General features: G+C 38.5%; 1 protein-coding gene across 1 annotated transcript; it reads left to right on the forward strand.

Moving 5' to 3' along the window:
- Positions 1 to 460: 460 nt before the first annotated feature.
- LOC103776544 (polyadenylate-binding protein-interacting protein 1-like) lies at positions 461 to 9966 on the forward strand (the record flags this gene model as incomplete). Its single annotated transcript, XM_008944055.1, has 3 exons — positions 461 to 637; positions 6820 to 6992; positions 9854 to 9966. Coding segments are annotated over 3 exons (463 nt in total), but the record flags the coding sequence as incomplete, so codon positions are not given.
- Positions 9967 to 12148: the final 2182 nt, after the last annotated feature.

Below are 12148 nucleotides of genomic sequence, written 5' to 3' on the forward strand. Positions count from 1 at the left end.
TATAGTATGGAATGTGCTTCTGGGCATTTTAGGTCATCTGTCCTGGTTGTGTTCCCCCCAGGCTCCTGCCCCCACATCTCACTGGCAAGGGGAGTGCTAGAAAGAGCCTTGGTGCTGTGTGAATGCTGCTCAGCCGTAGTTGCAACACGGTTGTTACCCTTCTGACTCCCAACACAAAAGCACCATGAGGGCTGCTGTGGAATAATTAGCTCAGCCAGCACCAATAAAGTTGTCTTCACATAAGTATTATGTTTAGTTTCTATCATGTAGAAGACACCTGGAGTTTGCTAAAGGGAGGAAGTTACTGATATTTAAGAAAAACAGTAAAAATCACTTTAAAGTAAGCATGAAATCATGTTTATTGTATTAGCATATTTGAAGTAAAAAATATTGTGTACTCTCTGGGAATGCATACTAGTTTAGTAATATTTAAGAAAAGTTGTTAATAAAATCTTTTCAGAACACCTGCAACAGACGGGAATTCCATCTGGATCAGAAGATGAAGTTTCAGTTCCTGATTCTGCACCAGAAATGGCTGAACCCCAGATAGTTGTGGCTCCTGTGGTAAAATCAAAGTTGTCTATTAAAGCACCTGAGTTTTATCCACCAGGATACAACCAGAACATCAATCAGATGTGTGCAGTGAGTGTTTATATTCTCTTCTTAGTCTATGCTAGTTTGCTTATATCCAAATTAAAAATATTTTCTTGCAATCTCCTGTGAGATAACTGGAATGCTGCATTTGCTGAAGAGATTCAGAAACTTCTGATGATAACCTCCAGAGTCACGGTCAGAACGTTAAGTGATAATGAGTGACTATTCCTGTCTATGAGAGAGCCTTTAGCGTGGGACATTTTGCTGAAGCTTGTTGCATTCCTTGTTGACTACACTCAACATCAGAGTAAGCTGTCCTTCTGGCAACTGCCTCAGTTGTAGTAACATCTACACTGCAATTTAGAATTAAAGGCTTAGCTGCACTTTTATGCAGATTTCACAGGTTTTTGAAGCAAGTTGGGGAGAAAGCTTAAACTTTAACTCTACTGATCACAGGCTTTACCCTTCCCAAATCTACTGTCTTGTGGGTGTGAATGGCTGTAACTGCCTATCTCAGTGTGCCATCGTGTGTCTTTTAATTTCTTCAGTGGTATTCTGTCACCAGAGGGCAAAAAAAGTGGTGTTAGGGTCATTTCCAGCAGTAACCTACCCACATACCTATTAAGAAATATGTTTTCCAGCCAGACTAAGGGGGATGTCAGTTCAATATTGTAGATGCATCATGTGATAAAAAGTTGGTGGTACTTGTTTTCCACTCCATTGTTTTCCATGTCACTGCTTCAGTAATGGTACTCCAGGGGAGATCTATGTGAATTTTTGAAATATCCTTTTGTTATGAAAGCAGCCAAACTCTTGTACTGTATATAAACAGGTGGGAACTATGACTTATACAAATGCAATCAAGTGATAAAAAACAATTATACTGAAACAAATAGATTTCAAATAACTTATAGAAAAATACCTTATTTGAATGCTAAATACAGTGGTTTGTGGTTTTGAAGTCTTTCTCACCAGTAGAATTGACATTACCTTAAAGTTACCAGCTTTACCAGCTTGCTGAATTGAATTACTGTCCTGAATAAAATAAGCCTATAGCCAGTATACAACAGTTAAAATGTCAGCACAAACATGCTTCAGTCGATGGATAATCTAGAGGAAAAGTAACTACTTTGCCCCAGAACGTATTACATGTTTTCTATAGATACAGGATTTCAGTTTCAAGACCAAAAAAAACCCACCATTTGGAATGGTATACATAATGCATACTTAAAATTACAAAATGTTGAGGCTAGCAGTGTTGCTGTTCAGCTGTTTTGCAAACACACACAAGCCTGGGAGAGTTTCTTGCTGCTATGTTGTAGGAATAGGCTATGAATGTGACTCACCTATTAATAAAAATACCTCTTTAAACACTAGCAAAACCTAGAACATTTATTTGGGGGTATGTTGCAAGGACCTTAATCTGATAAATACAGCAGGTGTAGAATAGCCCTGTTGCAGGATTTCATCTTTTGCTGTCTCAAAGTTTGGGATTCTTTTTATTTTAATAACTGAATTGTTTTAATAAACTAGGCTAACTTGCAGTAAAACCAAGATATTTAGCATATTTTAGTGTTACAGAGGTTTTGACCGTGAGTTTTAAAACTTGAGTCAGAACAAAGTTTTGAGAAACTTGTTTCATGACTTAATACCTCGTAGCCTACGTTTATAATGTTTTGTAATTTTGTATCTGAAAGCTGACATTTCTCTTTTGAAGCACACAGTGGTTTTGCTATTAAGCATTTATTGTTTTAGAAGTGTTCATTTCTTGTTTGATTGTACATTAATCATAATTACTCTGTGTCCATATGACATTTGTTTACTAGATTAATTAGTTTTCGATTAGTTCTGATACTCAAACTCATCAGTTACCTGTGAAGGTAGTTTAAGGGGTACAGTATACAAGGCATGGTAGGACTTTACCAGAAGGAACGAAGGCCTCTGTGGAATTCTCTGTTTGCATACAGCTGTCCATCCCATTGGAAGCTGTGGATGTCTGCAGCAAAACTGGTGACTAGATTTAGTTTTGGATTGCCAGCAGGAAATGTCAGACTTGCTCTCTGGCATGGGTATATGGTAATGATACAGCTGTCACTCCATGAGAGTGGCATAATGATGTTCTCACTTCATAGCTTTAGGAGTGAGGTTTGTATTTTCTTTGGCAGAATCCTCCACCCCCACACCACCCCCACACTCCCTTTTCCTTTTTTTTTTTTTTTTTTTTTTTAGTTAATTTCCCAAAGGACACTAAGTAGCCTCGGTGTTGGTTTTGTGAATTTAGCCAAGCATGAGTGTACCACTGAACCTCATACAGCATGGATAGGTGATTTTGTATGTATACAGCAGTTTTTGAGCCTAAGCTTGCAATAACCTTATTAAGAACTTGTTGAGCACATGTAATCTGAAAGGAGGAAAAAAAGTCTTTGTTTTTCAGAAGTCTGAAGAGAAATCATATCAATGATGAATTATTAGTGTCTGAGTTCCTAAATGTAAATGTTCTGTATACTCATCAGGTATAGGAAAGTGATTATTGGCATGTGAACAGAAACAGAGTCCCAGAGCAGATGTCTCATGGATATTTTCTACATACCTTCTGGTTTTTTGTCTTTATGTAAATCTGAGGAGTTCTAGTACCTGTTTAACCTTTTCATTGGTATATCTTTAAACTCATGAGCTGACTCTTGGTAGAAGAGTGGCAAATCCATAATCTTTAAATTGGTGACTCTTTTGTTGTGAATAATCCAGGATCCCATCCTGTAGCTATGAAACAAAGCAGAGGGATTAGGCAGTGTTGGCTTGACTGAGAAATCATTGAAATAAATGGAAAATTTCTAGTTGAGTTGCATGGCTTTGAATCAGAAATTTGTCATGAACTTGTACGCTTGCAGTCTCCTGCTAGCCAACTGCTGTTTAAAAATAATTGAGGGACTTGCTTTGTTTTACTGTGGTGAATACAGTGCATGGTGCTGTCTTCTCTGTTAGCATCTGCCAATGAGAAATGCAGGCGCTTTGTGTCTAGAAGTTACTGGGTTAAATTTAGTTGGTTTTTAAAGTATCGGGTGTTACTAATTTGGCAGTGTACAACTTTATAATGAATTATTCATTTTTCTCTCCCACATGTTCTGTTCCCTGGCATAGTTATTAAAGCCTAGACTGCCTTTGGAGTTGCATATTTAGCACAGGTAAATGAACGTGGTACAGAGTTTAGCCTCTGTGCTTAGCCTCTTAATTACAAAATGGGAAGAGGAATATGAATACTGAGACACCGGTGTACCAAATGGTATTGGGGCCCCTTCCAAAAGAAGGGCATTGTCCCTCAAGATTGAATGCTTATCAGGTGAGTATGAGAGGAGGATACCTTCCATTCTGCTGAGTAAGGACCTCATAACAACCTGATAGCTGTCAGGAGTAGCTTCTTTTATTAGCTACAGAAATTGCATTCCTTGCAACCTGGCTGGAGAGTTTTCAAACACGTTGTCTGGAGAGGTGCTAGTTCAGTTGTATGGGATTAAGGTACAGTTGTTGCACAATGGTGTCATAGTTCTAGGGAACAAGTAACTTTATTGTACAGAACTTTTACTGTGGTACTTGAAATTTTCTAGTAAAAGTTGATTTCCTTTAGAGAAATAGAATATTTAGCAAGTTACACGTAGGCCTGTTAGCCATTATGCTTTGGCTTTATAAGCTCCAAACCATTAGAATCATAAAATACTTTGCTGGAAAGGACCTTTGAAATTCCTCTGCTCCAGTCCTCAATGGAAGGCAAACCCAAATCTTATCAGGTTGTCAAAGGCTCTATCCTTATGAGTAGTAGCAATGTGCCGCCCTTTCTGTAAACTTTTTTTTTTCTATTTCTAATGGGCAGCATTAAGTCACTTTGATATTATTCACCAGGCAAATACTCCACTTACGTAAACATCAGAGGGAATCTTCCTATTTTTTCTTCTATTACATTGATGTGACCCCCATTAGCTTAAGTTGTCTACTCCTATGACATGGGTCTTTGAAGAATTTTGGGAAATCTGCTTTTTTCCCCACACATTCTTCATTGGTCATGAAATTAATGTCAAATATGATTTTCAGCAATGTCTATCTGTTTTCCTCCACAGTTCATATCCAGATAAAAATCTTTCACAGATCCATGTTGCCTCCTAGTAAAGGAGAGACTGAGACATTTTAAAGACAGTAAACAACATCCCCTCATTACAGGAGGGCGGGTGGAGTGGAGTATATAATTGTAAACCTTATCAATGTATTTATGTCTGCTAAGTAAAGAGAAAGTGTGGGATCATTTTTAGCTTGATTTTTTGTTACATCAGATATATTTTACCTTTTTCTTGTTAAGTAGATCAGTTGAGAATTCAGATATTCTGTATGTTACCCTTCTGTCTTGAGTAGCTAATTAAGTAATTTATTTAGCAGCCCCTCTTCAGGCTCCTGCTTGCACTTCTGAAGTCTGTATGAGATGCTTTTCACAATCTTTTGTGCAGCGTGACAAAGCGAATTAGTTGTACTGTTATTACTAGTGACATCATAAAAGCATGCTGCTTTTTTTGCTATTCCTCTTACATACTAGCACTGTAATCACCCAAAACAGTAGTGACTTGAGATATTTTGTCCATTCAGAAATGAGTGTGTGTAACTAGGCAGCCTTCTGTTTGATCAACGAGAGCATAACCATCACTAAAGTGGTATTGTGCTAGATCATCCTTTCTTTAGGAAGCAGGCATGTTTACTTATGATTTTTTAACTTCAGCAGCTGCAAGCTAATGCAATACTGTAAGTAGTTTTATTTCATACCTTGTAGTGCTTTGTCCATTGCCAAGAGATGCAACTTTGCTGCCCTTAAAAGGTCAGTTTTCCTGCCTATACTTTCTGTGTGGAAACACTACACTGTATTTATTGTACTCCTGTAATTTCTCCTCTTTCTGAATATTCTGGAGCACTGTAGATTCTGTGTAAGCCTGTCACAGTTTAGGGTCAGGGCTGCCCCCAGACCTGTAACAGGCCCTCGCTGCTAACCTTCTCCCCCCCTCAAAAGGGGAAGGAAGGGAATAAGAGAGAGAGAGATGCTTATCAGTTAGAAAAGTAACACAGCTTTAATGAAAATACTACTGCTAATAGTAGTAGTAATAATAATAAAATAGAATATATACAAATATATACAAAACCAGTATTGAACCCATCTCTCTCCTGATGGCAATATGTCACTGTCAACCCGATGCTGTGGAGCAGGCCCTGGGGAGAAGTCCCAGGCTGGACTCAGCAGAAAATGGCAGCTGGGTACAGGAGCCGGACTCTGGAACTGCATTCAGGTACAAAAGGCAGAGTAGATGGAGTCTTCCTTGGATGGCAGCCAATGAAGAAGCAGCAAAAGGGAGGAAGAAGGTGGAAGGGAGACAGAGAAGAGCTTGACCCTCCTGATCCTTCAGCTTTTATACTGAGTATGAGGTATATGGATGGAATACCCCATTGGTCAGTTTTAGGGTCACTTATCTTGTCTGCTTCTCCCTGCAGGTTCAGCCTTTACTTTCTGGCCCCCATCTGTGTCGTACACAGGATTTAGTGTGACCTTGGTCTGCACACCATTCCCTGGTAGTAACTCCAAACATAGAGCTTTATCACTGTTAGTAGCAGACCCTGTCTGTGAAAATATGCTGTTAACTTCAGACAGTGCAGTTAATTAGAAGAAGCTTCATCTGAAAAATGAAATCATTGAACAGAGTTATCTCTGTTCTACCCCAAAACAGGACAAAGCCCAAAATAATTTGTTTCAAATTTTACATTATTTTCCCTTCTACAGTTCATATCTCTGCAGCACAGTTTGTGTGAGCGTAAAAACAGGTGTTGAGCCTCAGTTTGGTAGCATTATTCCTAGCAGATAAATTTATTTATTAGTCTTAGTTAATCTTGCACTCAACTTGACAAAACATTTGCTTTCTTTTTAATGTGTCTTTCAATATGCTTTGCTGGGAGACCCAAATCTCTGTAAGAGCTTGTTACCCAGTCTGTAAAATAGTAGGATTAGGAGAGTTTTCTGATGCACTGAGATGTGTGCTCTCTGAAAATGTTGAACTGTGTAATGAATATCACTATGTTGTGTGCACACTCAAGACAAAAGGCTGTATGGTTAATTCTGGAGATAGTAAGTGTAACAACATTGTTTTACACTTCTTTTAAATAATTGGTGTATTCTTTCACTGCTATAGGACGTTTGCTTTGAAGATACGGATGATGGCTATCTGACTTTGACAGAATATATACAAGACTTCCTAAATCACCTTACCGAGCAGCCAGGTTGTTTTGAAACTGAAATACAGCAGTTTGCTGAAATACTGAATGGCTCTGTCACTGCAGATGAAGCTTTAAAAGAACTTGTTGAGCTCATCTATCAGCAGGTGGGCTGTGTGTTCTGTCCCATAACACAGATGTTACGCTTCTGTTGCCTGGTGTCCAAGATAAGCATTCCAGTGTTATTTGTTACCTAATTGCATCTGCATAGTATCTTCACAGTTTGAATTTTTTGTTTTTAGGCTGAAACATACAGAGAAATGTTTTACTCGAAAAATTGAAATGGTAGCTCAAGTGTAGGATACCTCTATGGTTCATGTTTCCCCAATTTACGCTGCTGCTTTTGTTGTGTATTTGTGTCTTCTGGGTAACCTATTACAGTTGAAATTACAGTGCTTAATTAAAGGGGTTATATTTGAATTGCTGTATTTACATAGTAGAGATTTAAGGCACTCAAGCAGTGTCAGAGTTGTAAATTTTTGTTTTATCCAGCAAAAAAAATTCTTTATAATACTACAATATTCTTAATTCCTTGGTATTTAAAAAAAAAAAAAAAAAAAACACCTTAGACCTAGTATACCCATCACCCTTTAGGAAATATTCTTTTATTGGCAGGCTTTCTTCTTAATTTAGGATATACCTATTTCAGAACAGCATCACTGAAGGAAAGGACAGCTCATCTAATGGTAACTAGGTCCAGTCCCATTGATGGCCACAGAAATGAGGACAGAGACCTTGAGCTGAACTCTGTACTAATTGGGGGAGCCACTGGAAAGAACAGCTTACATGTTGCTTAGCAAATGAGCTGCTGTTACTGTCTTTCGGGCTTGCTGCAGAGAATGAAGTCACACGAGTGCTTGCTGTTCATTGCACTCTCTCTCACCTTCCTGGGTTGGTCGCTTTCAAATTCTGCCTTGAAGAATGCAAACCCTTATTCACCTTTTACATGCAGATACTTGCAGAATATTCTGATCCGGGGTATGTAGAAGTTGCATGACTGGTTGGTCATTGCACAGAGACGTAGAGTCTCACGTTTTGTATTATTGCACAGAACTGGTGCACATTTGATTTGGAACAGTTCAGTTAGGCTTTCAAGATTACCTGTATTGGGCAGTGTCATTTTCTCATCCTTTATTTGGACACATGGAATATATTTTTTTAAGGCTGAATATATTCCTTACAGCTTCATGACAATAAAAAAAAAGATTAACTTATCCCATTTTTAACTTCATATATCTTAAATGCATTGACTTTTAATTTAAGTCTTTAATATGGCCTCTTCCTTCTCCCCCCTGTTTAAAAACAAGTACAGTGTTAGGGCTGGTATTCCTTCCTCAGCTGGGAAGCATTGAGTGTTATCAGTCTGAAAGTTTGTGAAAAATAAAACACTGCAAAAAAGCTGTGCTAGTATGCAAAAGCATCTGATTTTAGTTTTGTTGTAGATCAGAATAGGATGGTGTTTGAGTGTAAGATATGCTTATTATTCTACTCTGTGCTCATAATGCTTATTATTCTTCTGTCTTGAGCAGACACTCAAGTATTTGTGCTTCCTGTCTCAAAAAATAGCTGAAGTGTATTTATAAGCATCTGCTTTGGTGATGATACTCAAACCCAGCTAAGCAGATATACAAATGCTAGGTTTGTGAAGTAAAAAATCTAAAATGAAGGAAACCCAAATCCTGAATAGTCTTCCCTTCCTTTGTGTGACAGGTATCTTAGCCTGTCTGTATTAATTATATACTTCTCCCTCTTCTTTCCTAATCCATTTATACCTCTGAACAGAGTGGAGTGCCAGTTTTCTTGTTTTCCAAAAGTTAATTATTCTGACTTCATAGCTTAGGAATCCTGACTACTCTGCAGTTAATGCAGTGAGCTGCTCCTGATAGAGCAGCTAAAATTTCTGAAGGTAATGTGCTGGTCGATCAGCCTTCACACCTAGAAGTGTGCAAGCACATGTATAGCACCAATAGATATCAAGGTGTAAAAGGAATGTGTAAAGATGATAAAACCATAGAAGTTTAGTGAATTTAGTATCCCTGTTTTCTTTTTGGCAGAGCTGTTGGAGTTACTTACACTAGAACCTCTTTTTCTGAAGCTATATCTGAGAAATAATCTCAAATTCAAGTGTTGTTAAGAGTTTAAAACAAGTGAATTGCCAAAGTGAAGGGATGTTCTGCATTAAGCCCTACAGGAGGCTGAATTCCCAATGAGTTCAAAATTTCAAGAGGTGGAAAAATGTATCAGATTTAAAGTAAAATATATTTATACCTTAGGCTGTGGGATTTCCTCACTACTGCCTGTTTTTAGATGACAGGAATATGAATGTTCAACAGTTACAGGACGTGTTTTACAAGAAAAGAACCATCAAGAGCTATTAACTGTCGCAACAGAGTGTTAACTCTGAATCCGGAGTTTGCTGTACTGCACATGGCTGGAGCACGTACAGGAGAAAGTGTTTATCTTTACTTGCCATGGTTTTGTACTCTTTACCTGACTATTCACTATTGCCAAAAATAGATTCTGGGATAAATAGCTCTTAAAATGGATGAAGGCAGCTTTTAAAAATTTTGCATTCACATCCTCATTGCTCCTTGAGAGAGTGCATGTTCTTGAAAAGTGGCTTAATGTCCCATGTTGATTGTTTTTTGTAAACAGTTTGCAGGTAACTTTCAGACATGCTTTGGTTGTAGGCCAAACTGGAGTAGAGCTGAGGACACATGGCATAATGGTGGTTATTTTCCTAAAGACACAAAATCACAGTAATAATGAAGTTTTAAGTGCTGAAATGGGTATAGTAAAGTGGTGATGAGGCAGAAAAATTAACATGACAAATAGTAATTATTCATCTGCTTTTCAATTGTCTGATTTACTTGTTAAACACCATTTTCAAAAAAACTTGTGAATGTGTTTCCTGATAGCCTAATCATGAGTTTTATGAATAATTTCCTTTTTCAATTTATTTTGGAAGGCCACATGTGTTCCAAATTTTTCGTACATGGGAGCACGGTTATGTAACTATCTGTCTCAACATCTAACGGTTAGTCCACAAAGCGGGAACTTCAGACAGATGTTGCTTCAAAGGTCAGTACCAGCATGTCCTTTAAGCCTGTTACTGTCTCAGGTTACATGTCTTTCTGTTTTGTATTTAATTCCTAACATTGTGTGCAGAGAGGTACGTATATAAAACGGAAGTTTGGATTGAGGATTACTGAAGCCCAGGTACATACTGGATATTTTTAACGAGGAAAATAGGGCTCCATTTGAAGTTCTTTAGGCTCTTTTGAACTGTGTCTTAGACTGGTCCCAAATGACAGGGTAAATATGAAAACTACTCAACTTCAAAAGTATACTAAATGCAAATATATATGTATTGGCATTGTCTTTTGACTCTTGCAAGGACTTGCTTCATCATGTTTTTTTCTTTAATTACTTTCCTGGCTTCGGTAGTCATTGATCTGCTAACTGACTTCATATTTGTGAAGGAGATGCATAAAATGCAGAAGGATAAATTTCAATTTTCTGCTACTACAGAGTTCTTGGGCTCACAGTTCAAAAATTACTAGACTTCACAGTTGATAAAAATGCTATATGTTTTTAATGGACGTATTTCATTTCAAATCTTACTGGATGACATTTGAAGGAGTAGTACACTTTAATATTTCAGAATTCTTCAGACGTTGTCTTTCCTTTAAGGACTTCTGGCTTTCTAAGCTTCAGGGTTGCTTTTTCTTTTAAAAGTTTTACTTAGTCCACCTATGTTTAGGAGCAAAACCATGATTAAAAGCAGTGCATTCTAATGATCTTTCATCAGGAGTGGCACCTTATGCAGAAGTTGAAAATATTTCTGGTTTTCTTTGTGCCAAAGCAGATGAGCCTTTTTTGCCTTCAAAATTATCACTTTTGACTTCTGTTTTAACTGTTTGTTACATGAACATGAAGGAAATCCCTGTTAATGTTGGATTATCTGGTTCATGGTTTTTAAAGTAAACTCACTAGATAATTCATTTTAGCACCATGAGCTGAAAGCTGCTTATGTTTTTATTGCTGGGGGAGGGAGGGCATATGCAACCTAACAAAATAACCACAGTTTCTCTTCTGTTTCTTAGCTCAAGTTTCTACCTTAAATGTATTTCAGTTCCCTAAATTTTTCAGTTTCTCCAATATCTCTTAATCCATTGAGAGTACTTTAGAAGTTGTCTGGCATTCCTTTTGTTGCAAATATATTTTTAATTTATTTTTGAACTGCTTTTTGTATTTTTGGCACAATTGTTGAATACTAGAAAAAATATTTAATGGCCATATAATCTTAATCCTCTGTATTTATATCTAAATTATAGAATCACAGAATGGTTTGGATTGGGAGGGCCTTAAAGATCATCTAGTTCCAAGTCCTCTGCCATGGGCAGGGACACCTCCCACTAGACTCTTCCAGGGTGTCACAATCCTTACAGAGAAGAACTTCCTGATACCCAATCTAAGTCTACTCCCTTTCAGTTTGAAACTTTTTATCCCTCATCCTATCACTGCACTCCCTGAAACAGTCCCTCCCCATCTTTCCTGTAGGCCCCTTTCTAGGTACTGAAAGGCTGCTATAGGGTCTCTCCAGAGCATTCTCTTCTGCAGGCTAAACAACCAAACTCTTTCAGCCTGTCCTCACATGGGAGGTGTTCCAGCCTCCTGAGCATCTTTGTGGCCCTGCTGCTCAAACAGGTCTGTGTCTTTCTTATGCTGGGGACCATGGACCTGGACACAGTACTCCAGGTGGGTCTCACCAGAGCAGAGGAGAGGGACAGAATCACTTCCCTCAACCTGCTGGCCACGCGGCTTCTGATTCAGTGCTTCTGATGCAGCCCAGGGTACAGTTGGTCTTGTGGACTTCAGTCACAAGTGGCTAGCTCATGTTGAGCTTCTCATCAGCCAGCACCCCAAAGTCTTCTTCCTCAGGACTGCTCTGAATTCACTCATTGCCCAGCCTCTGTGTGCCGGGGATTGCCTCGACCCACGTGCAGGACCTTGCACTTGGGCTTGTTGAACTTTGAGGTGCACATGGGCCCACGTCTCACGCCTGTCACAGTCCTTGTGAATGGCATCCCCTGCCTCCTGTGCGTCGCCTGCACTGCTCGGCTTGGTGTCATGAGTTACACGGCTATCACTTTAAAATGGTGAGAGGAAGGGTTTATCTAACAGGTGTAAAGGCATCTAAGACAAGGTGGGCAGCACCCTGAAAGGGGGCAAATGTCTGTCAGAGTATATCTGCTTTATT

Source organism: Merops nubicus, unplaced genomic scaffold, assembly GCF_000691845.1.
Source record: "Merops nubicus isolate BGI_N331 unplaced genomic scaffold, ASM69184v1 scaffold36117, whole genome shotgun sequence".
Classification (NCBI taxonomy): domain Eukaryota; kingdom Metazoa; phylum Chordata; class Aves; order Coraciiformes; family Meropidae; genus Merops; species Merops nubicus.